The sequence below is a fragment of the Nilaparvata lugens genome, chromosome 11, assembly GCF_014356525.2.
Source record: "Nilaparvata lugens isolate BPH chromosome 11, ASM1435652v1, whole genome shotgun sequence".
NCBI lineage: Eukaryota > Metazoa > Arthropoda > Insecta > Hemiptera > Delphacidae > Nilaparvata > Nilaparvata lugens.
The window spans coordinates 16,791,690-16,816,510 of NC_052514.1; the positions used below are offsets into that span (position 1 = coordinate 16,791,690).

Sequence of the window (24,821 nt, forward strand, 5' to 3'; positions counted from 1 at the left end):
AGCGCGGTGCTTGACCTAAACAGTTGGGTGGGAATTGTTGAGGTTGTAGCTGGGAAGTAGGGGTGCTTTATGAAGCATATTCAACTTTAAGTTGTTATGCCGGTGATCTGTTTCATTATCTTATCTTGAACTAAAATTTTGTCATGTTATAACTAAATTAAAACAACATAATAGCCTATGTAACTTATCAAAGTAGACCTAACCTCATTTAAATCATGATCACCACACACTAATACTGAACTTCACTATAAAATCACGCCTTTAAATTCACAATCAGCAATCACTACAATTAGATTATTGCTGAACTGATTAATCTATGCAAATATCAGCACAAAAGTTATTAAACTTATTACTTTATAAAATAAAACAACCTGTTTGCCAATTCTGGAAGCAATTCACATGATGAGATGAGATGTAAAGAAAGCTTTACCAGCGCTCATCAGTCCGAGCGAGAATAGTGTGAATCATCGTCCAATGGGCCAGCTCAAATGGGCCCACTTGCTCCATATACCGATGCATTGCTCCCAGTCAGTCCAGCGCGCCGCCGGCTTGCGTTGCCTTGCCAATACGTACTTATGAGAGCTAGAAGGACCTGAATTGTGGAGCCCTTCAATGTGCTACGTCATGATTGTTGGTCACCATTGAACTCGTACGTATTCTACGATGGCCACGGATGATTTGCATGATATTTCAACGAGAGTTTTCACCAGTTGACAGTTCAAAATTAATTTATATTGTATTTTATTGAATAATAACTATTAACCATATAACCTGAAGCATTTAAAAATGTTCTTTACTATTTCATTGGGGTGGGTCCGGCTCACTTGGCCCTTATGGAAGCGCCGCCACATTGTGACTACAATTTGTTACAAGGTACATCAAGTGTGTCTTTAGTTAATGTAGCAAAAGCTGCTTTAATTCAATAACTTAGCCTGATTCAAGGAGATTAGCTGGTAGTAGAGACACGTACTCACGGTTCATGATGAAGCCCTAAAGGTTAAAATCACATGGCGCTAGGTCGGGGAAACAAGGCGGCAATGCATACCAAGCCCTGTCATTGGGGTCCTTGTGGCCTATCCAGCGCTGCCTAGCGGATTATAGCGGAAACAAACATTGTACGGGCATAGACACTGGTGCCAACAATCAAAACTGTTTAGTAAGTACCTGTTGCAAAGGTCGGTTAAATTTTAATTGTGATTAATTTCACAAGAACCAATCAGAGAAACCTTCTTTTCGGAAAAGCATTCTCTGATTGGTACTCGTGAAATTAATCACAATATTAAACTTCAAACGGCTTTTGTGCAACCGGGCCCTACTCTTTCATTTGACATATAATTTATATTGTTGGTCTAATGTAATAAATCATCCTTTTAAACTTTAGACCCAGAGTTATGCTCTTAGATCTAATGTAGGTGGAAAGATGACTTCCCTACGAAACTTTTAGGGCCGGTTTCCGAGCTCGGGATTTAGCTAAGGCCGGTTACAGAGCTCGACCGACCGTCAGTGCGTATGTACCATCCTGACCGTACGCATCGATGAATCAGTTTTACACATTCAGAGCTCGACCGACCGTCAGTGCGTATGCACCATCCTGACCATACATATCAGTTTTTCTGACTCACGAAATGGACGCCTTTACAGATTGTTTAATTTATTGCAGCTTATTATCTTTGTTAACGAAAGATTAAAAGACGTAGATATCAAGTTCACCCGATGGACGCCCAAAGAGCATTTCAAAGAGAATTTAGTACCATTATAATTATATAGTATATAGACTACATCATTGCTTGGGGTGAAGATACATTTTTCAGAATGTCCATCAGAAATTTTGATGAGTTATTTCGAGCTTGTATCACCATTGGGAATACTTGCAGTCACTTTAAGCTACGGATCAAATAAATGTAGATAATATTAATAATATATGATTTTTCAATAAAAAATTTAGAAATTATTGAAGAAATGTATAGAAAAACTCTGAATTCAACTATGACACTATTAATTGAATTCTTTCATTAGGTATGCTATTCAATTCAATATCAGCTGATTGTCGGGCAGAGGTGTCAGCACATTGGTTATGTTGCGATCGGGCTACTGATCAGTACAGCTCTGAAAGCTTCTATTTGTTTCAATAGCGCGTCAGTCGACCGATGGAACGGATGCGCACGAGCTCGACCGATGGTCTTCGTACGCTGTATAAAAATGAATTAAATTTCGAAAAACTAGGAAATTGAACACAAAATAAAATAAAGAGAAAATAGTGTAAAGTTTCAGCTATTTTGAATTATTTAGGAATGTCTAATTTCGTCAAGGAAAAACGTTTCCAATTATAGAAATGAGAAAATAAAAACTACGACTACTGTTATAAAAGCTGCGACTACGCCCCGTCTTGGAAATCCAATTTTCTGACTCCAGCTGTTTAAAGTCTAGGACTTAAGCTAAATCCCTAGCTCGGAAACCGGCCCTTATATTCAAATTGAGATTCAACCCACCATTCAAGTGTTGAGGTGAAAAATGAGAGAACTAGCAACCAATTTTCAATTTCTACGATTGAATGTTGTCCGAACATAGAACTCTTGTAACCATCCTTCCTCTTCTCTTTTCAAAAAGGAATAAGTAAATAGGCTACTCACTGTACAACTATTATTTACATTTTATCCATTAAATTGTCACTGCATTAAACAATGAATCGATCGACCATCAAAACATGAAATGAACAGAAATCCAACAATCTACAATAACATCACCTTTACAATTACTTGGAAAGGAAAAGATTCTCTTGATGCACTTTCGACTGAGCAACTTTCGTAAATACAGCTCCAAATTGCAGATTGTGAATAGCATTCTAATGAAGTTTGTTTTCATCTATATAACTTTGTTTGCTCAATGTTTTCACTTTCCTTTCCCCACCTACTACCATATGTAAGGAGAGTATTGATTTCCAAAAAATTTAGGTACGGTACCCAAATTCCAAGTTTTCTATACGTTTCAAGGTCCCCTGATTCTAAAAACATTATTTTTCATGATTTGAAGTTGATTGAGTAGATAAGAATCATAATTAGAATAATAATTGCAGGTGATTTCTGGTAGCTGTATGGAGTGTCCTGCGAATGGATCAGAGGCGGTGGTGGAGCCAGCTGAAAGCAGTTTCACAGTGCACCGTTTTGTTGACTCAGTCTCCGACACAAGTGTCCTTTTCGAGGTACTGCGCATGCGCGAAAGCCTGCTGATTTGGATCGGACTGAACGATCAGGCCAGTTTCGGCGACCTGTCACTAGCCTTCAACTCTCTGTCGTCCAAGGTGTTCGGACATCGAGACGACTCGACATCGACCAGCCTTGCCAATCGACTGTCCCGCCGCCTCAACAAGCCTGTTTTTGTCAGCTACAACATCCCCGCCTCCAAGATCGACTCGCCCGGGGTCGAACGTCGGCTGCTCGACGAAATCACTTCCAATCCGTCTGCGTTTTGATTGAAAATTGACGGACCGTCAAATTGAAGTATTGTAAAATAACACTCATCGTCTTGCAAAAAGATAAGATTAAACTGTGAGGAAGGCACAAGCCACTTGGTAAATGATTCAGATATACATTCATTCAGATATGTATACGCCATATACATACATGATTCAGAACGTTCATAAACAAGTTGAGTTTGATTGCCTGGAAACCACCAACTAGAATGGTTCAGAGTTCCGATATGACCAAGAGCCAAGCCACACGAGGCGTTTTGCACGACATGACAGGAAACTCACTCGATACGCCAACTCAATCAGCCAATCAGAGAGCCACTGTCTTGCCGACTGAAGAAATGCTTCGTGTGGCTTGGCCCAAATTCCTGCATAGACTTTTAGAAATTCTTCATGGCCTGAACATCGTACAGTTGTAGGAATCAATGGATGTGCGAAACATTCAAGATATTCTTCATAATCAGAGTTTAAAATAAAATACTTGTGTGATTAAAATAATTGAAATGTAGTCAGGGATATGATTGAGATGAAATGAATTCATGTTTTATTCTGAATAAACATCTTTAATACAATAAATTTAATATTAATGCGTTACTGAATTACAAAAGATATATTACAAGATACAGGATATTAGATAAGTATGTTGAAATACACCTGTGCAATGTGAATAAACTATTATTTATATTGAAAATAATATATTAATTTGACAAGAATTCATATTATTTTATAAGGTTCATCTATGATAAGTTAAAAAACTACTCACACTTGAGACATGATGAATTCAACGATAATTATAATATTGTTTGCCTCAAGTTTATGTAGTACTATTTAATGTACAATGTTAATACGGGTAGCTTGTCCTGTATTACTGGACATCTAAATCTTCATGAAAATAACTGAAAGAAAACTATAATTTAAAGTGAGCTTGAAAAACCTGGTTAAAATTATTTCAACAGTTTCTTACTCACAAAATTTGAACTGCGATGTATTTCTCACACATCAATGTTTGGAAAACAATGTTCAATTCATTTTCAAATTTAATCAACTTAAATCCGCATCCACATGTTGGTCCAATGCATACAAATGACGACCAGCCGACCACCGATGGGCAGTTTGCTAGCGCTGGCCCTCGTTGGCCATAGCTCAGTTTTTAGTCGAGCGGAGGCCAAGCTCAATGAAGGCCAGCGCTGGAAACTACTCATCCACACTAATCGACCAATGCCTGCTGTTTCCTGATCTGTCGTCTGCTGTTGCTCTAAAACTACTATAAGGCCTAATTTGCGTTACTTGTTTATTGTGTTCATTTTAGTTAATATTTTCATTATCTATGATGAATATGTCGCTGGCTACCGCTGGCCTTGATTGGGTTGGCACTGTTCACATTGCAGTGCAGATGACGTGCGATCAAGTTTACCAGACTGGGCCAGAAAGTGGACTAGTCATTACCCATACATCTCAGCTTTACTCCAATATTATATTATAGTGAATAATAAATAGTATTTTTTTCTTTCAAATATTATTTGAAAATTCACCACAAAATCCAAATCATAGTTAGAATATCACATAATTCAAATCCACTTGAAGCAAACGCGTAATCCAATGTATATCAAACGCATTTCAATAAATGCTTCAATTAAACGAAGAACATTGGGTTTTGCTTGTGGAAGTTGACTTCGATGACCCGTTTCTCCATCTCTCGGGCCAAATCCAGTGCCGCTGGTCGACTACAACAAAATAAGTACATTTCATTAAAATTAATCTCAAACTAATAGTTATACCGGCTGATTGACAAAGGACTTTACAACTTTGAAAATTCATATAAATCTTATTAAACAAGGTACACAGCTGGTTTTGCTGTTGTTTTAAACGAAAACACTCCAAGTTTTGACTCGCATAGTCCGCTAGTGCCTGATCGCGCCGCACAAGCGCTAACATTAGTTACGTCATTGACGGCTGCCTTCACTGGACCTGAGCGTGCTAGCTGTGTGTTTTGGTGTGAAAATCGGCATAGTGTACCTTGATATGTTGCAAAAATTTTTGATACTACAGATCGATGAGGATCACCTATATTTTTGACGTAGTCATGTACTTTAAAAATACTCGTCAACAGGATCAAGAAACGAAACACATGGCTACAACACCAGATTTGGAAGGATCGAGGAGAGGCATAGATTGGATTTCTTCAAGAAAAAAAAACACTTTTTATGGGGAGAATTTTTTCAATATACTTCCTAAAGAGTTGAAAGAAATAGAGGAGGTTGAGACCTACAAAACAAATTAAAGGAATATTTGGTGGGACTATCCCTATACTCTTTGCAGGAGTATGTCAATTTGACTGTAGATTTTAGAATCTTGTTTTTTATCAAAATTTTTGACTTCTGTATATGTAAAGGATGATTTTGTGACGATATTGATAATTCTTGTTGTAATTTGACTCTGTTCAGATGTATTTTGTGCATTTTGATGAATAAAGAAATTTTCAATTTAAAAGTTACCAGAGACCAAGAGGTTATCATAACATAATTTTCCATTTTCAAAAACATCAGTCGAAATGGAAATTGATGAAACATTATAAGCATTTGCCGTTAAAAACTTTCAATCTCTACATTCTCTTATCAAGTTAATGAATCAAACTATCACCACAAGTTAAGCCCTGCACACACACATCGATTTTTGTTCGTTCAATTTTTGTCGTCCCTATGAATTCTATCGGATTGGACGAAACTTGACAAACATCATCTGTTTAATCCAATAGAATTTATAAGGACGGCAAACATTGATGTGTGTGTGTAGCTAGCCTTAAATGGAAAGAATTGATGTTAAACGATACTATTAAACGAGCAATTTCTGTTGATAACGGCTCTAACGATTCTCACGAAATTCAGAAAATAGTAGGTTTATAATATAAAGATTCGATTGCACTAGGTCTCATCCCTGGAAAAACTCGCTGAAGGACATTAAAAGGATAATTCATCCTTGGAAGAACAGATTTCGTCGTCTGTCGATAACAGTAGATGCTGTGCCTGTGTGGGAGATCAATCAGCTGTGTATATCATTCAAAGAGCTTACCGTATCTCGCCAGAAATAATTATTATCTAGAAATTTTATTAGACTCTGGCCCGGTTTATCACTCTAAATTGGAGTATATCATAATATTCAATGTTAATCATTATTTTACAGTTTTAAGTGATTAGTGAGTGTTATTTTGTTATTCAATTTGGTTTGTAAACAATCTAAATTAGAACTTTTCTGTGTTTAAATATTTTGACTGAAAATTGGACCTGGATTCAAGTGTATGACACATAACCTACTTTTTGGACCATCTATAGTGTATAAATCAAAATTCGGGGAAGAAACCGTTTTGGGCTGTGCCTGTTTGTCCCCAATCATTTTGAAAAATTGTGCTCTGTTTATCAATAAATAAATAACGAGCGAAGCTCGGTGCCCCGATATTGTTATATAATAAGGAGTACTACAGATAGGAGTAAATCTATAAAAGACACAATGGTTACACATTTTAGTTGTTAAGCTGGATTCACTTGTTAGCTGAATATCAGTGCATGTGACCGGCACAATTTTAATATAATCTCCATAGTTCTGATTTGCCTACTCCCACTCAGCACGGTCGAGCGTGTAAGAATAGTCTTATTGGCATAATATTCTCACTGTACCGGCCATTTTCACTTACACTGATATGGCCATTAACGGTTGGATATGCATGCTTATCATGCATGTTTTGTCATCATTGAGAGGCTTCTAACATAAATTAACAATAAATAAACCAATAGAAAATTAACACTTATAATGATAGAAAAATAATTCAACCTGAAATAGAGCAGCAAAGAAAAATTAACACCAAAAATCAGAGGGTAAAAAACCTCACCTCAAAAAATTTTGCTCGAAGACTTTTGCTGTGATGACACAACAATGTATGACGACATGCATATCATGCATGACCTACCGTTAGTGGCCAACTTTACGAAGACAATGTAGGATACATAATATGAATTATTGAATAATTAATAATGAGAATTGGCCTTCAACCATCTCAATGTAGGGCACATAACATACATTAATTTAAATTATTGAAACTAGAATTGATTTATCAAGAATGGAAATTCGTCTATAACCATTCTCGGTAGGCTAAATTTAGAAACTAGAATCTTTCTAAAAAATAACTTGTTAGGTATATCAGATTTTTGATGATGCATCAAACAACATAGAACTAAATCCAGTCATTTTAAAATAATATTAAATAAGAAGACCAAGAAATTGGCAAAAACCACAGATTTATTGAAAGTTAGGAAGACCGGTTGTTACACCATTGTCAATCTGTGATAAACAGTTTCATTATCAGAGATTGACAATGGTGTAACAACCGAAACCGGTCTTTCTAACTTTCAATAAATATGTGGTTTTTGACAATTTCTTAGTCTTCTTATTTAATATGAATAATTACCACAGTATCAACTTCTCAACTACACAATTTTTTTTTAATAAAGTAGAAAGTGAATATCCAGATCAAGGCAAACGCACACATCAATAGACGGATAAAAAAATCCCTCCGCAGGTGTTCAAATGTTGCAACGCACACAGCACAGACGCCCGTCTGTCTGCATATGTATATTTTCAAATAGAAATGAAATGTCTGCTCACGTCAGCATGCATTGTTTTTTACTGAAATGATTTTTTCTCTTTCCTCTAACTTCAAATACAAATGAAACGTCTCCTCACGTCAGAATGCATTATTAAATAATAATAAAATAAAATAAAAATTTCTGACGCATGATTTCTTCCCTGATTTTTCTCCCTTTTCTCTATCTTCAAGTAAGTTAAAAATAAAATGTCTGCTCACGTCAGCATGCATTGTTTTTTCTGACATGATTCTTTCTCTTTCATCTATCTTTAAATACAAATAAAATATCTCCTCACGTCAGAATGCATTATTAAATGATAATAAAATAAAAGTTTCTGACGCATGATTTTTCTCCCTTCTCTCTATCTTTAACTATGTCTTTCTTTTGCAGTGTGTATTCGCCTAAAGGTGTTAAAAGTGAAATTTTCTTGTGATAAAACTTGCGCCCAATATAACCTTTAAATCAAGTGGACTACTGACCCTTCAAGGTAGACACGAGCCCTGAATGCGGCGAGATGGGCGTAGTAGGTGGGTGCCGGGTAGGAGACTGAGCGGGTGCACCTCGTGAACAGGTGGCACAGACTGTAGGTCAGCTCCTCCAGGTCGTCTTCATCGATGTCGTTGTCATCCCACAATAGATGGTACTTGGTCGGTCTGGCCGTGCCCTGCAACAATCAACAATTTAACACTTTTCAAACAAATAATATGGAAAGAGATTCCGATCCCACTGGGCGTGAACTGAATAAACTAGAGCATTTGCTCAACTTTTGAAGCAAATGATTCAAAAAAGGTGAGTCTAGTCTAGAGCAGTTTATCACCTTTTGCTCATAGTAAAATGGCTCAACTAATTCGAATGAGGAAGAGGAAACTATACCAAATACGATCACAACCAATAGTTGAGAACTATAAAACTCTTTTTAGATTCAACCATGATATTATATCACCATTATTCCTACAAAAGAATAAATACAAAAGATACCTAATGAAAAGCTACCTGATACAAAGATAGCCATCACAAAATAGGAAATAGGCATTTAAGAAGATGAGAGTGTAGACAATTATAAGAAGGCTATTGATATTATAAGAATACGCTGAAGATTATTATAGAGATGACATTTTTTCACACTATTATTTCAAAATTCCAAACTCATCTAACCTAAAACTCTATTAATAAATAGAAAACAGAGCAGACGACGCAAACGTAGCGGGGCCCCCTACTTGCATATTTAGCGCTTCCGTGAGCTATAAAAACAAAGTAAGGCTACAAAAGCGAATAAGCAGGTGTAGAATTCTCAAATATTGATACTATGGTCATTACTGTATATCGTAGTCCTCAAGGTACTTTTGAAATGTTTTGTAAAATAATGGAATTAGCTCTTAGTTACTTGAATAAGAGAAACCGAAAGTCAATAGTTTGTGGGGACTTCAACTTACGTTTCAATGCAAATGACAAACAGGCAGATCACTTTGTTAATTTGTGTAGTATGTATGGCTTTGAAATGAGGGTTTATGAGCCGACTAGGGGGGCCAATTGTCTTGATAATGTTTTCTCATCCAGCTTCCAAGACAGTTTGAGTGTAGAAATAAGCAACTGCCATGTCAGCGACCACTTAGGACAGCTTATCTCAGTAAAATTCAATAAATCTCAAAAAAGCTTGTTGTCCTCGAGTAAGATTTATAGAAAAGTCACTAAAATAAATGAAAGTAATATTAATGTATTTAGATGCCACCTGTTAAAGGAAGGTTGGTCAGTTTCTATTTATGATAGTGATGTTGATACGAGCTTTGATGTATTTTTGAATACAGTTATATATTATTATGATCTGAGTTTCAACATGATCAAAAAAATTAATTCTAACTCAAGAACCGCTAGGCATTCTTATAATAAAATCAATTATTGGTTCACTCCGGAGCTGAAAGAGCAGAAAAATAGGTTGGACTTTCTGTATTTTCTTTCTAAAACACACTTAGATTATAGATATATATATATTAGAGAAAAAAGTTCCTATAGACTAATGATAAGAGAAGCAAAGAAAGTAGCAAACAGAAATATTATAGAAAATTCTGAAAATAAGTCAAAAATGTTGTGGAACATTGTAAATAAAAGTAAAACAAAAAGAGAGGAGTTACCGCAAATAAATATATCTCCTGATAATTTTAATAGCTTTTTTGTAAATACAGCTGAAGAAATTAAGAAAAAACTTGTTAAAAACTATAGAGTAACATCGGCTGAACTATTAGAAAAGAAAAATATTCCTGAAAATATTAAGAAGTTCCGATTCAAACCTGTAACAGAAAATTGTATCTTGGAAGTTGTAAAGCATATGTCTACAAAGAATAGTAAGGACCACTATGGACTGTCCAATGCTCTAATAAAGAATATTATCAATTGTATTCTAACCCCGTTCACATGCCTTGTAAATAAAGTCATTGCGGAAGGGAAATTTCCCACCTCACTCAAAATCACTAAAGTAATACCGGTTTTCAAGAAGGGTAAACATGAAGATATTACAAACTTCAGGCCCATTGCTATAGTTCCTATTTTTTCGAAAATAATAGAAATTCTGCTTGGAAAGCAATTTTGCAAATTTTTGGAGGAGAATGACTTGCTCTGTAAGACTCAGTTCGGTTTCCGAAAAGGCCTATCAACCACCCATGCTCTGATTAAATTGGTGGAGGAAATTCTGGACTGTTTTGAGGAGAAATGTTCTGCTGCTGTATCATTCTGCGACCTCAGTAGAGCTTTTGAATGTGTTTCACATGACATCCTGTTAGCAAAATTGAAGCACTTACAGATTGAAGGATTAGCACTGGATTTATTCTCCAGCTATTTGCAGGGCAGAACTCAATATGTATGTGTGGATGGTAAAAGCTCGGATACTTTGTCTGTTAAGTGTGGAGTACCTCAGGGCTCGGTCCTGGGTCCTTTGCTCTTTCTTATTATGATTGATGATTTGAGCATCAATGTCCCATCGAAAATAGTCTTATATGCAGATGACACCACAGTTCTCAATAGGCATTCAGATGACACTCAGGCTGTGGCACTTTCTGAATCTAATTTGAAGGTAGTTCAAACGTGGTTGAATGCGAATGAGCTGCTTCTCAATGCAGATAAAACAACAACAATCACGTTTGGGCTTAAAAGTAGATCTGCTTCCAATAGCACAAATAATAAGGCTCAGAAATTTTTGGGAATCATTGTAGACCCTACTCTAACTTGGACCCATCACATTGCCAGTCTGAAAAATAAGTTGAGCAGCAGTGTATTTGCCCTCAAGCGTCTTTGTGGTGAGCTGGACCAGGATGGCATTCGTCAGGCCTATTTTGGCATTTTTCAGTCGCATATCCAATATGGCCTAATAGTCTGGGGTTGTGCAGCACAAGCGCATGATATCTTTTTGTTGCAGAAAAAGGCTGTCAGAGTCATTGCCAAAGCTCCATTTCGTGAACATTGTAGAGAAATTTTTAAGGGATTGCGTATATCAACACTCTTTTCATTATACATATTACAATGTTTACTGTTCTTGAAAGCTAATCCCGATAAAATGGAGTTGAGAAGTGCTACACACACACATAATACTCGAACAAGTCAATCTTTGAATTTAGCAAGAAGCAGACTCCACAAGACAGATCAAAGCCCCACTAATGCCGCAATCAAAATTATGAATAGACTGCCCTTTGAAATAAGACAACTTAATTACAAAAGGTTTAGAAATGTGCTAGAAAAATTTCTCTTAGATAATCCCTTCTACTCCGTCAAAGAATATATGGAGAAAAAATTATATCCAAGGGATTTTGAAATGAATTAAAAATAATGTATATTTTTGAATGATGTCTATTGTTGTATATTATGAACTGTATGTAATGTATATTTGAATGTCAATCCAATGTACTACTGTGACTGTTTATTGTGGTGGTTTATTGCCCGTTTTTATTGTGCTGTATTGTATTGTGTTGACTGGCCTATATGTCAAATTGTGATGTACTATTGAGGCTAATAAAGATATTCTATTTTATTCTATTCTATTCTATACTGAAACTATACTATACGATCACAACCAATAGTTGAGAACTATAAAACTCTTTTTAGATTCAACCATGATATTATATCACCATTATTCCTACAAAAGAATAAATACAAAAGATACCTAATGAAAAGCTACCTGATACAAAGATAGCCATCACAAAATAGGAAATAGGCATTTAAGAAGATGAGAGTGTAGACAATTATAAGAAGGCTATTGATATTATAAGAATACGCTGAAGATTATTATAGAGATGACATTTTTTCACACTATTATTTCAAAATTCCAAACTCATCTAACCTAAAACTCTATTAATAAATAGAAAACAGAGCAGACGACGCAAACGTAGCGGGGCCCCCTACTTGCATATTTAGCGCTTCCGTGAGCTATAAAAACAAAGTAAGGCTACAAAAGCGAATAAGCTGATGAAAAATCTTTAAAATACGTGAGCATTTGCTCCAGAGTTCAGGAGCATAAGGTAAAGCTTATTCATATAAAAATGAGCGAATGCTTTTGCCTCTACCTTTTGCTCATGAGCAAATAAACTTTATGCTCCATGCTCTTGCTCATGAGCATTTGCTCTGGTTTTATTCATATAATTATATTGTTGGGTCATCACAGCAAAAGGCTTCGAGCAAAATTTTTCGACGAAGGTTGTTTATTTCAGATTTTTTTGTTTATTTTTTCTTCACTGCTCTTTTTGAGGATAAATAATTTTTCAATAATTTGTAATTCTAATAGTTTATCATCATAATTTGTGATTCAAAAGTGGTCTATTTATTATTAATTGTTGTTTATTTTATATTAGGAGCTTTTTGCTGATGGTAAAACATGCATGATGAATATGCGTTTGCATGCTTGTTCTACCGTTAGTGGCCAGCCTTTTGGCTGGATAAGAGAGCAAATAGGGGTTATCTGCCTAAGTCCAGCTATTCGCTAAGTCTGTGTTAACTCAATGCTATACTTAGAACGTTAGAAAAAAATTAGCAGACGAGATAGCAGATAGCGCAGATTTGAGTCGGCTAAATCCAACTAACTCTGTTAAAACGGCGGCCATATTTGTTTTGGTCATATTTGGTATATGCTATAAATTTTTATTTACACAAATTATCCGCTTGGAAAGCTTTAGCAGTTAGCTAATAGCAGATGGGTTCAGATGGGGCGTTCACAATCCAGAGTTAACTTTAACTAACATGTTGTTGTTAAATACCAACAAAACTAAAGAAATTCCATTCCGAACTACCAGAGAAAATAATTTAAGTATCAGAGACTATAAAATAGAATCCGTGAACGATATAAAAGTTCTTGGAGTGGTGATTGACTCTGACCTTTCTTGGAGACCTCACCAAGAATACCTCAAAAACAAACTGAACTCAGCAATTTTCGTACTGAGAAATTTGAAAGCTATATTGGACTCCAGGGCTCTTAGAAGTGTTTATTTCGCACTGTTTCACTCACACCTGACCTACGGCATCATTTTTTGGGGAAATTCAAGCTGCGTAGTTGAGGTGTTCAGAATGCAGAAGTGGGCATTGAGAGTGATGATGGGAGAATCAATTCGAACAAGTTGTCGCCCCCTTTTCAAAAAACTTCAAATTCTCCCATTCCCAAGCCTATATATTTTCGAAACAATCTGCTTCATTAAGAAAAATATACATGAATTTAATACAGGCGGAACATTCCATCAATACCCAACAAGATATAGGAACAACCTAAGAGACGACACACACCAGACAACCATGTATGAGCGAGGTGTTAGGAGTTCGGGTATTCGGTTGTATAATTTATTACCAGCTCATATAAAAGAAATGACTGGTACAAAATTCAGAGAACAATTAAAGAAGGAGCTGCTGTCCATATGCGCGTACTCAAATGAAGAGTTCAGAGAGTACTACGAGTGTCGAAATGGGGTTTAGAGAGAATAGAAAAAAATGTATTGACTTTTCATGTGCCTATTTATGTTCTAAACCACGAGCGTCGAGATAAGGTTTGGAGAGAAAAGAAAATATATTGACTTATCATTTATGTATTTATGTTCTGTATTTTATTGACTTACGACATTGACAAGTCCAAATACCCCTTTTATAGGAGGTCAGTGGATGAAAAATAATAATAATAATAATAATAAAAGTTATCAAAAAGCACTTTAGCTGGCTAAAAAACATTTTTAATACCCCTTATATAATATAAGAAAGTGGAAGCGGGAAAGTTTGACGTAATCCTAAATAAAATCGACAATAAAAAGCTCTGATAAGATGACAAACATACCTTCCATCTATCTACCTTAACTTGATGTACCGTTTATAAGTTACTGTTTTATGTTAAACTTATACTGTTTACAAATGATAAATTTTACATAATCTCCCCTAAACTAAACCAAAAGCATTCCATCTATTGACAGTACAATATGGAATAAACGTCCCACTATATATTACTCAATTTTTTGTACAGAAGATCAAAACTCTTGTTGTGTTTGTCCATGAGTTCAGAACGACGACAATAATTTGAACCATTTAAACACAGCTTAAAAATACTGCCGCTCCCCTCGCCGTATGCGAATTGCCGCAGTGGTGTGCACAAGTCTCCATAAATGAACAGTTAATGCTTATGAAACCAAAGTGTGATGACTCACCTGAATACTCGCATGACTGACTAGATAGAAATCAGTCTCTGACTTGTGGCAGATCTGCGTGTCAACTATGGTGCCGGCCGGCACATTGCCAAATTTGCCTTCCTTGTCGCGGTCGTGCTTGGGGAAGAATCTCGTATGATGGCGCTTCTGAACCACCAGGAATGTGATGCCGGGCTTGTAGTCTTCTTGCAGTGTTCGGCAAGCTTTCCTTATAGCAGTCAGTTCGGCACTTAGTACCTGCCAACCAAAATCTCATTAAAACAACATCCGATACCTAATATCAATTGAAATTTATCATTTGAAACTAGTTGTTATAATTTGTATTTTCAATCTATTATTTTATTAATTTCAAAAAAGGATACTATAATTCTATTTTATAAATTAATAATTTTATTTTTTGTAGAACTTTTTTGTTTTCGGCAAAAAATTAATCACTCATGAATAATGAATTCTGCCTTAAAAATGAATTTATTAATATTATTTCGGACAATTTCAAATTTTTAAACATGAACTAATCACTATATCAAGTAAGCATGCCAATGAGCAACTAAGCTGGTAACTAGTGACCCTCTGGGTTGGAGAACTCGTTCAATAACTGTTGTATTGCAATCTTTAAAGCCCGCAACTTTCAATAATTATTATACAGAGTTGATGGAAATTATGGAAACAGCTAAATATATCTTATACAAGAATAATTTGTCAGTATGAAATGAAAAATTACTTTTCAAAAATTACTCTGTCGCTTCATCTTTGACCCTTAAATATGTACATCCAAATTATTATTTTTTTAATAAGAAGGCGATACACGATTCGATACAGAGAGTTCCAAGAAAAAATGAATGGCGAAAGCCGCACTTTGATATCTCAACCCGTATCAGTTTGTTGATGTAAAAGTTGTACATCATGTTATAATTAACCACCTAAAATCATGAGTTAAGATGTTATGAATGAATGGAAAAACTTTTGTAATTGCATGCAATGAATTCTTTAGCTGACTAGTTTCAAGTTTCAAGTTTTATTGTTTACATCAGCAATACAACAAAATAAAAAACATCTCATCAGATACCTATAACTAACAATTTAAAGATACTAAGCACTTCTGAAAGGTTAATTTGGCACTATATCATAATGTATCAATAATACAGTATAAATTAACTTTAAACTTATGAGTACACAACTCATATCAACATTTTGGAATAATGTAACTGATGATGGAAATGAACCTTAACATTTTATGTGAGAACCGATGCAAACAAAAATACTATTCACAAAAGAGCTTCCGCAAAGCCCTTGTCCGTGAATAGGAGTTTGAATAATGGGACATATGAAAACGATAAGACACATACACACACGCATTCACACAGTCATCAATATTCGACAATTGACACATCAGACCATTCCCCTCATTACATATATCTCATAGTGATATAAACTTCATGTGAACAGTAGGGAGGAAGCCACCACCTATAAATCGACCAATAGGTATTTTAAGGCAGAAAAAAGAATTTAAGACAGAAGAGACTAAATGACAAACCAAACAAAATTTTTCTTATGCTCTTTCAATGTTATTTGTTATTTCCTGAAAAAAGACGAATGAGTGTTGTCCAACGAACTTGACCCGTAAAAGGTTCAAAGAATACGTGTTCGATATTTGAAGCTGATTGATCAATTCTTTCTAGAGTTAATGTAGAACATACAGATGGACAACGACTTTGGCCTTCAGTAAGTCAAAAGTAAGAATTCACTAACGCTCGTTCAATAATTGTTTATTACTAACCAACCACTACAATGTCCCGCCAAATCCTTACTCATCTATTTATCAACGCAGAAATCATGTACAAGGAGCTCATGTGAAATTATGTGGACATCAGCAGCAAACAAATCCATCAGCCACAACCTAATCTCATCTCACTTTGACTGTACTAATACTGACGCGAATCTACTAGTTTTCTAACGAACCAAAAATCTGTATTGACGAAAAATGGAACATGTAATAGGTAGGTACATATTTACCAGGAATAGGGCATGTAAAATAGATACACATATTTACAGGAATAGTACATGTTATAGGTACTATCATAGAGAAATGAGATAGCCCATGGTAGCCTATAGGGCGGGCGTTTATGTTCCAAATTTCTAGCAGAGTTTTTCAACTGAAGCCGATTACTGTTGACTACTGTCTATTATATACTGCTTTGTTGGGGTGAGAAAGTAAGAACGAAACATTATGAGAGACTAACATCGTCACATAGCTTTACAAAAAGATTATCGGCTTGTGTTAACAATGAAAATTTAAAATGTAATCCCCTATACCATGGAATATCTTCTTATGCTATCTTTTCTCTATGGTACTATCTACCTGGAATGGGTATATATTTACCTGGTTGAACTGGCCTTCACTTACACCATCTCTAAAGAAGTAGATGGTTTCGGGCTTGCATCTGGTCTTCTGGAAGAAGTACTTGAGTTGGGCAACCACAATTGCCTGCAAGTCTTCAATGATTTCCGTCTTGGCCGGCTGCAGACGCCACATCATGTTGTACATGAAGCCGTTCGCATCGTGACTTGCTGACACCTGCCAACATCAAAACATACCTTATAGAATGGGCACTCTCTGGCAACACGAAAAAGTGGTAAATTGTTCTAGTTCCAAAGTAAATTGTTCAATCACGTGATTGGTGCAAAATGTTCCCATAAAATGCCAATCTTTGATTCAAGCTTTTGGCGCGCACTTTTGAGTTGATTTACACCAAAATGTGTCGTTTACTAACCACGTAAATGAACAAAGGCTTCTTTACAAAATTACCGTCCAGAAAAGTGTGCATTTCTTTCACTCCATTACTGTCAAATATTCTATAGAGAAAAAATAATTTAACGAATGGTTATCAAACATTTTTTTTTTTTGGTTATGAATTTTATGGCTATGCTATGGTAAACAAACAAGCTATCAGCGCATGCACAGAGAAGCAAGCAGACTACAATTCAATCGACGAATGAGAGCTCTTCAAATTGGTACTGTTACAATTTCAGGGTCCCAGAACGGGGCCCATTATACAATGAATAATAAATATATCAATTCAAAAATGTAAAACTATAATTGTACAATTCAAAGTACAAGGTTCTCAAAATTGTGATTGAGAAGAGTACAAGGTAAAAAAAAAACTGTGCATAGTCATTTATTGAATGGAACTGAGTTTGATATGTAGGCTGTGATACTCAATTTGGACTGTAATATGGATGTTTCTGAATGTATGTTTCATGTTTGCTCTGTTTTATTTTCTGTCTGTTTACAATATTATTTTGGCTGTTTACTTTGTTTTGTAACATGCAACTGTTGATCTTGACTAGAAATATAAATTAAAATGTGATGTTCCTAAAACTGAAAATAATTGATTGATACTGTTTTATGCCTAATAAGATGTAATTAATTTTTTTTATTGACAATTCTCTATGTTTAAACAAAATTATCAAGTTGATAAATTTATCTATTTATTATTTTATTATTGCTAATACATTTCTTAATAAGTTAACCTACATAATAACATAATGCAGGGAACTAGAAACTAAAAATAATAATACTAAAACTCTTGAAAATAATTGGTTCCAATAAAATATGACTAGTTTAGTAGATTATGAAATTAGTATACATCTATACTGAATTTAATTATAAATTACTTTCTGTGTAGTTGTAAAGTTGAAATTGCGGCGTACCAATGTGGTGTGGAAAACTTATCAATTTACCAGAGATTGATAATGGTCAACCGAAACCGGTCTTTCCAATTTTAATAAAATTACATGGTTTTCAAAGGAGAATGAGAATGAAATAAGCTGGTATGCTGTATGATGTGGCAAAGACACTGCATATAAGATGCAATAGTTATTTGTGCAACTAGTGCGCAAAGTGACAGTTTGCTGCACCGAAAGAAACGTTTACGCCCGAGCCGTAGGCGAGGGCGGAATGGTTTCTTGAGTGCAGCAGAGGAACTTTGCGCACGTATTTCACATCAAGTTTTTCCTACAGTTACCATTGAATATGAAAAGTGGGTAATTATGGGTAAAATTGCCTGAAATGCATCAAATGTTTTTCTGTGTAATTTTATTATTGATAAAAACCTTGTCCTTGGTTATAATATATAATTAATAATTTGCTCGTTGTGCTTCGTTGCACCTCTGCTCACTATAGCAGCCCAGTCACTGTTACCAACTTCATTTTGATTTTGCTGCACTGTTGCTCCATATAACATACTAAGTATTTTGCATTGCCATGTTGCAAATCTGGAGTGCAGGAAAAATTTTTCCCGCACTAGAGCGGAAAAGTGATTCTTTGCATTCTGTAATCAGTGCAGCAATGGCCACTTTTCAACGTAACTGTAGGAAAAATACATTTTGAACTGTTGTATTTGAACTGGGAAAGTTTTGGGCTTTATCTTGTGGAGCCTCTCTGGAAGTTTTTGTAAATGATAGGATAAAGTTTAGAAATAGCAATATCACATATGTAATGTGTAACAAAGGTAAGGTGTAGAATAGATAAACAAATAAGCATAATTTGAAGTGTTTGCTAGAGCAAAACTTACAGCAGCAACAGAAGGAATATTGACTTGATCAGGAGACGGATGAGTGACGTCAGCACCCATAATCATGGCAGGTCTAGCCAGCAGCTTTGGCCTACAATAACAAACAAAAAACATAATTTATTATAAAAATATTGCTAACAAACGTCACCAACAAACAAATATAAGGACAGTTGGCTGATAAGTATAGATTTCATTAATCTGAAGCATAGATATGGAAGATATTATTATTTCATTTTATTTTGAACAAATAATGTTTCTTCAATAATAGTTCGTTCTGGGAACACGGTACATTGTTCCAAGCGATAAAAGTTCCGCGTCTCATGGGAACCATTTTGAAAGTAATGTTCCAAAATCCAGTTTCAGGTAAATTATCCCTGCCTTGCACTCTGACCGCGGTGCATTCAGAATGTTACAATGTCGTTGTTGTTGTAGCAACTCAGGACCCCGCCGTATCACTCTTCCTCCGTCTCAAGGCCCAGGAAGCGGGCCACACTGCAAGGGTCGGTCCAGAGGCTGGCGGTTGTTAAATTTGTCGGCTTCGTGGGGCAGCTAAAAAGATGGTCCGTGGTGTGGGGTCCATTACCTCAGTCGGGACAGACATCGGTCACATCCTCCGCGATTCTGGACATATAACTGTTCAGAATCACGGAGTAGCCTGATCTCAGTTGCGCAAGGATGGTGCGGGTTCTTCTGGGTAGGCTCTTCTCCTCGGCATTTATTTGGGGTGGATACCCCCCAAAAACTGGGTTTGGCCTCAGTCCGCCGATGCTGCCCTCGACCGTCCTCCTATGAATAGACTTGATCCCCTCCTTGTATTTTGTGCTGTCGATGGATGGTTTTGGTTCCAGCCACCCAATTTCGCCAGTCAGGTCATTTACTGACCTTCTTATATGCCTTGGGGGCGGTTCCTTCAGGGTAATGTGGTGGCAAGGATGATCCTGTTGGTGGCAGGCTAACAGGTACTGCTGGGAAATCATGCTGTTGTGGCTCTTGAACTTTAGTAGTTCGGTCTCACTATGTAGATGGTCTTCATCGGACATGAGGACACAGCCAGTTGATGTACATAGGGCTGCATTTTGGCATGCTTGCAGATTGCGCCAATGTGTATCTGAGAGCTGCGGTGACCAAACCGGTGCTGCATAGTTCAGGATAGGCCTATTTATGGCTTTGTATGACCTCAGCAGTGTTCCTTTGTCCTTGCCTGATATGCACTTTAGCACATTGTTTCTTGTCTTCAGCTCTCCGCGGACTTGCTGCGCCTGTGCGTTGAAAGTGAGAAGTGGATCAAATGTAATTCCAAGAGTTTTCGGGTTAAGCACGGTTGGTACACTACGGCCATTGATCTTAATTGGTAGCATGGTGCTTACTTCTCTAGTCCAAGTTGTGAACAGTAATAATCTGGTGTGGCGCACCCACACAACTTTTCTTGCCGTTATGAAAATTTATCACCTGACGCTAGTGTTCCCGCGCATCTCAAGTCTACTATTCTAAGATCCAAGCCAGCTGGTGACAGGACAATAAGGCTGGAGACACACAAAGTTTGCTATCTCTTCATAGTGAATGATTTAATAGAATCAACAGTTGCCAACAGTTTGTAATTGAAATAATAACATTTTCTCAAATTTCGAGCTTATTTTCAATTTTAGGTGAAAATGTTACTGAACATTAATTGAAGAGATTTTCATGCTCAATCTTTTCCACTTGGAATTTTTTGTTTAAATGGTATCTAAAGCCTGATAATTGGGAATCTAAAATCAAACTTTGCATAGATGGGGCGGAGCTCCTGAAATTTTTACAGATATGGGACTTGTGGCAGTTGATAGAGCTTATCAATGACTATTTTAGGTATAAATTTGATCAAAATCGTTGGAGCCGTTTTCGAGAAAATCGCGAAAAACCCTGTTTTTGACAACATTTTCACCATTTTATCCGACATCTTGAATTGTATCAGATCGAAATTGTTCATGTCGGATCCTTATATTGTAAGGACCTCAAGTTCCAAATTTCAAGTCATTCCGTTAATTGGGAGATGAGATATCGTGTACACAGACGCACATACACTCATACACACACATATATACCGACCAATACCCAAAAACCACTTTTTTGGACTCAGGGGACCTTGAAACATATAGAAATTTATAAATTGGGGTACCTTAATTTTTTTCGGAAAGCAATACTTTCCTTGCCTATGGTAATAGGGCAAGGAAAGTAAAATGATTTATAGAATATTAGATAGTAATGAAGTGTAAGAAGTACACACTTCTCTAGACGGTAAGTTTGTAAAGCAGTCTTTGTTCATTCACGCATCTAGTAAACGACACACTTTGGTGGAAATCAACTACATAAGTGCGCGCAAAAAGCTTAAACCAAAGAATTTGAAGTGTCTTTTCATGGGAACAAGTAGTTTTGCACCAGTCACGTGACATGGACAATTTACCGCTGAAGCTGGAACAATTTACCATTTACCGTGTTCTCAGAACGAACTCTATTATACGATGGTCATTATTGAAATAAGGTTCCCATGATTGTTTTAAATTGACAGCTATATATTTTTACTTGATGTTAATCTTAAATTTGAAGTCGTTATCATAATTGCAGTTTCTGTTCAAATACTTTTGCAGATGATGCTCAAACTTTTCTATCCTCAAGTTTAGAATTCGGCTGCCAATCAATTGAGAAATCGAGTAACCTCTTCCTTGACTTCAACATTGATATTGAATTATAGATCATTAGCGTTTCTCAAATTTTGGGAATAAGTGACCCTAACTTGTGTGGAGGGGGGGGTGACTTATTATTCACTTCAGTTAGTCAATGAAAATATCCGCCTCAAGTTCTACAAAATATATAATATATATCACTGGTGGAATAATAAATACTATTGGAAATGCTTGAGACAAGTGAGATTTAAATTATTTGTGTATATATATATATTTTTTTTCAACGTGGTTGTCTCATATACTCAAACTAAGCTAAGATTGCATATAATTAAATGAATGAATAAATAGTGAGGCTCTTACCTTCCACCGAGTTTGTGGTTGAGGCCGTTCAACTTTGAGTTGACTTTTAGAAGAATATTACCGATTGTTGCCGGATTCATCTTGTACATAGTTTTAGACTTTATACACTGAGTTAGAATTCCTACACTTAGCTCAGCAGTCTGTTTCACCAAAGCTGAAAATTCAATAATTATTCGATTAAATAATGAGACTGAAATTATCAATCACTTAATCGAACAATCTCATTCCAGATACATCAATAACGTATATCGTATACCATAACCGACACAATAGCTAAATGAAGAAGTGGAGAAATATATAGATCAACAGTCTAGATGCCATAAGGAACATTAAGGCCCGGTTTCTAGGACATTTATTAGCAATTTAACCCGAATTCAATTTAATCCGAAATTGAACTGAGCTACCTATGATCGCGTGTTACATTTGAATCAGCAGATTACTCAAATTCTAAATATATTCGCTATTGAGCGAGCATAGGTGCCTAAAAGAAATCGTCATAATTATTGTAACACTCAAATCCTATCAAGTACTTATTAGCTGATTTTCAACCAACACTATCATTCTCAATGTTAATGTACCCCATGAATTTGATGCACATATTATGGGTCGTAATTTGTTAAAATAGTAGCTTCTCATGTGTCTTCATTATGAGTTATTTATGTTTCTGACACTGTAGTAAAACACGCTTAATTGTCTGAAAATGATAACTTTTCACAAAGACTAATGACTATTTACATGCAATATCAAGTAAATATAATATAAAATAGAATTTATTATTTTGTATGAAGTTTTCATACAAATAGATATTGAGAAAGTAGATAAAGTAACAAAATATGTGAATATATAAGTAATCTATTACAATGCTCTTGTAGACATAGTATCTATAATTTCAGTTGAAAAGGTTTGTATATGATATTTTTTTACAATTTTTGCAAAAATCAAATTGAATAAGTCAAATATTGTATTATTGTACAATAATTATATAAATTACATTTAAATTATCATGTGGATACCCTATCATTATTTACATAATATTTTGGTATTTCCCTCGTTTCCAAACTGCTCCATTGTAGTTCCAATGTGGTTCTTTTTATTATGGCTTAAAAGTTGAAAAATGTATTCAGTGTTTTTGAAGTTTTTTGAGTTCATTAGTATTATGAAAAAGATTTCTTTTTGGCTAAAAAATGAGTAACCATCTTTGCATAACTTCTAGACTGTGTATTGTATCTAAATTAAGGTTTGAAGCAGTTTTGGCCGAATGATAGTTGTATAAGTATATGACCAAAAAAAAAATATATATATATATATTATATCAACATTCTAAATTTAAAATTTCTTGGACATTATCTCGAGATAAGATCTGTGTTTGTGTTCAAAGTGCTGGACTTTGGACTTCAAGTCAAAATTTGAGAATGTAAGACGTTTTCTACTAAGCCTGTTTTTCTTTTCCAATGATTCTTCAATTTTTTGTTCATGTTATTGATGATAAAAAATATGTACTGTTCTCGTGAGATGTATTCTTGGATAAATATAGGATGTACACAGTTTTAGAAAAGGTTAGGCCTACTTCATTTCATAATAACGATTGACAATTCAACAATTTTATGATCAGAAAAGTCCCGTTTCTTTACAACTAGGTGGATGTTTATGAAGTGACGGTTTCAAGGATCCAAAGATTTAAAGAATCTCACATGGTTACTCACCGTAGATCTCAGCCTGTTCAGGTATGACAACAATAACGATTTCGGTTTTGTTTTCACGCAGGTTGGACAGCAAAGAGCCGAAATCTCTGGTCCAATTCGGTTTGTTGGGTGGGATGCTATTGAATGGAATGATCTTGGGTGAGGGGCTGATGATGGCTCCTAGAGTTTTCCCATGAACTGACATTTCTGTGCCGAACTTTCTGTTAAACAACACAAATGAAACATTCAAGTGATTGAGTGACAAGGCAAATTATAATACGATCAATTATAATGAATTACGTAAATTAATTCATGTTTACTTACAATATAAACCTCAAGTACAAGGTGCGCCAGAGAAACTTACTTATTTGAAAAAAATCCCGCGCGGTGAATTGGTCGTGTAGAGGGGCAAGAGGGGGCACATCTGGAGGGGGAAGTTCCCAAGTTTATACTCCCTCAAGTAAGTAGCCATCATGCTTTGGTCTAGAGAGCAGCGGGCCTTCGCAGTTGAGAGCTTCTTTTCTAATGGTCGATCACTTGTTGCTATGCAACTATGCTTCTGCGCTCGATTTGAAATTCCTCCTCACAGACTCGTTCCTGGCCGTAATTCGATTCTGACGTGGGTTAATTCATTTCTGGAGTGTGGAAGTGTCGCTAAACCGAGAAATGGACATCAACGAACCATCAGAGCTCCAGAAAATATCGAAAGAGTGAGGCAGTCAGTTGTGCGTTCTCCCCGGCGTTCGGCTCGCAAACACACAGCTGCTATGGCAATTTCTGACTCCA

General features: G+C 35.8%; 2 protein-coding genes across 2 annotated transcripts in view; one reads left to right on the top strand and one right to left on the bottom strand.

The window, feature by feature from the left end:
- The first annotated feature begins 634 nt into the window (after positions 1 to 634).
- LOC111052926 (proteasome assembly chaperone 4) lies at positions 635 to 4,960 on the top strand. The gene is made up of 2 exons (XM_039437703.1): positions 635 to 649; positions 3,074 to 4,960. The coding sequence occupies exon 2, from the start codon at positions 3,092 to 3,094 to the stop codon at positions 3,467 to 3,469; it is 378 nt and encodes a 125-aa protein (XP_039293637.1). The 5' UTR covers positions 635 to 649; positions 3,074 to 3,091; the 3' UTR covers positions 3,470 to 4,960.
- The window catches only part of LOC111052925 (protein argonaute-2), a 65,264-nt gene continuing 44,451 nt past the window's right edge, over positions 4,009 to 24,821 (bottom strand). Inside the window, 7 exon segments of the mRNA XM_039437704.1 lie at positions 4,009 to 5,190; positions 8,583 to 8,767; positions 14,760 to 14,996; positions 17,140 to 17,334; positions 19,334 to 19,424; positions 22,354 to 22,507; positions 24,057 to 24,258. Coding sequence (XP_039293638.1) covers positions 5,100 to 5,190; positions 8,583 to 8,767; positions 14,760 to 14,996; positions 17,140 to 17,334; positions 19,334 to 19,424; positions 22,354 to 22,507; positions 24,057 to 24,258 — 1,155 coding nt within the window. The 3' untranslated portion in view covers positions 4,009 to 5,099.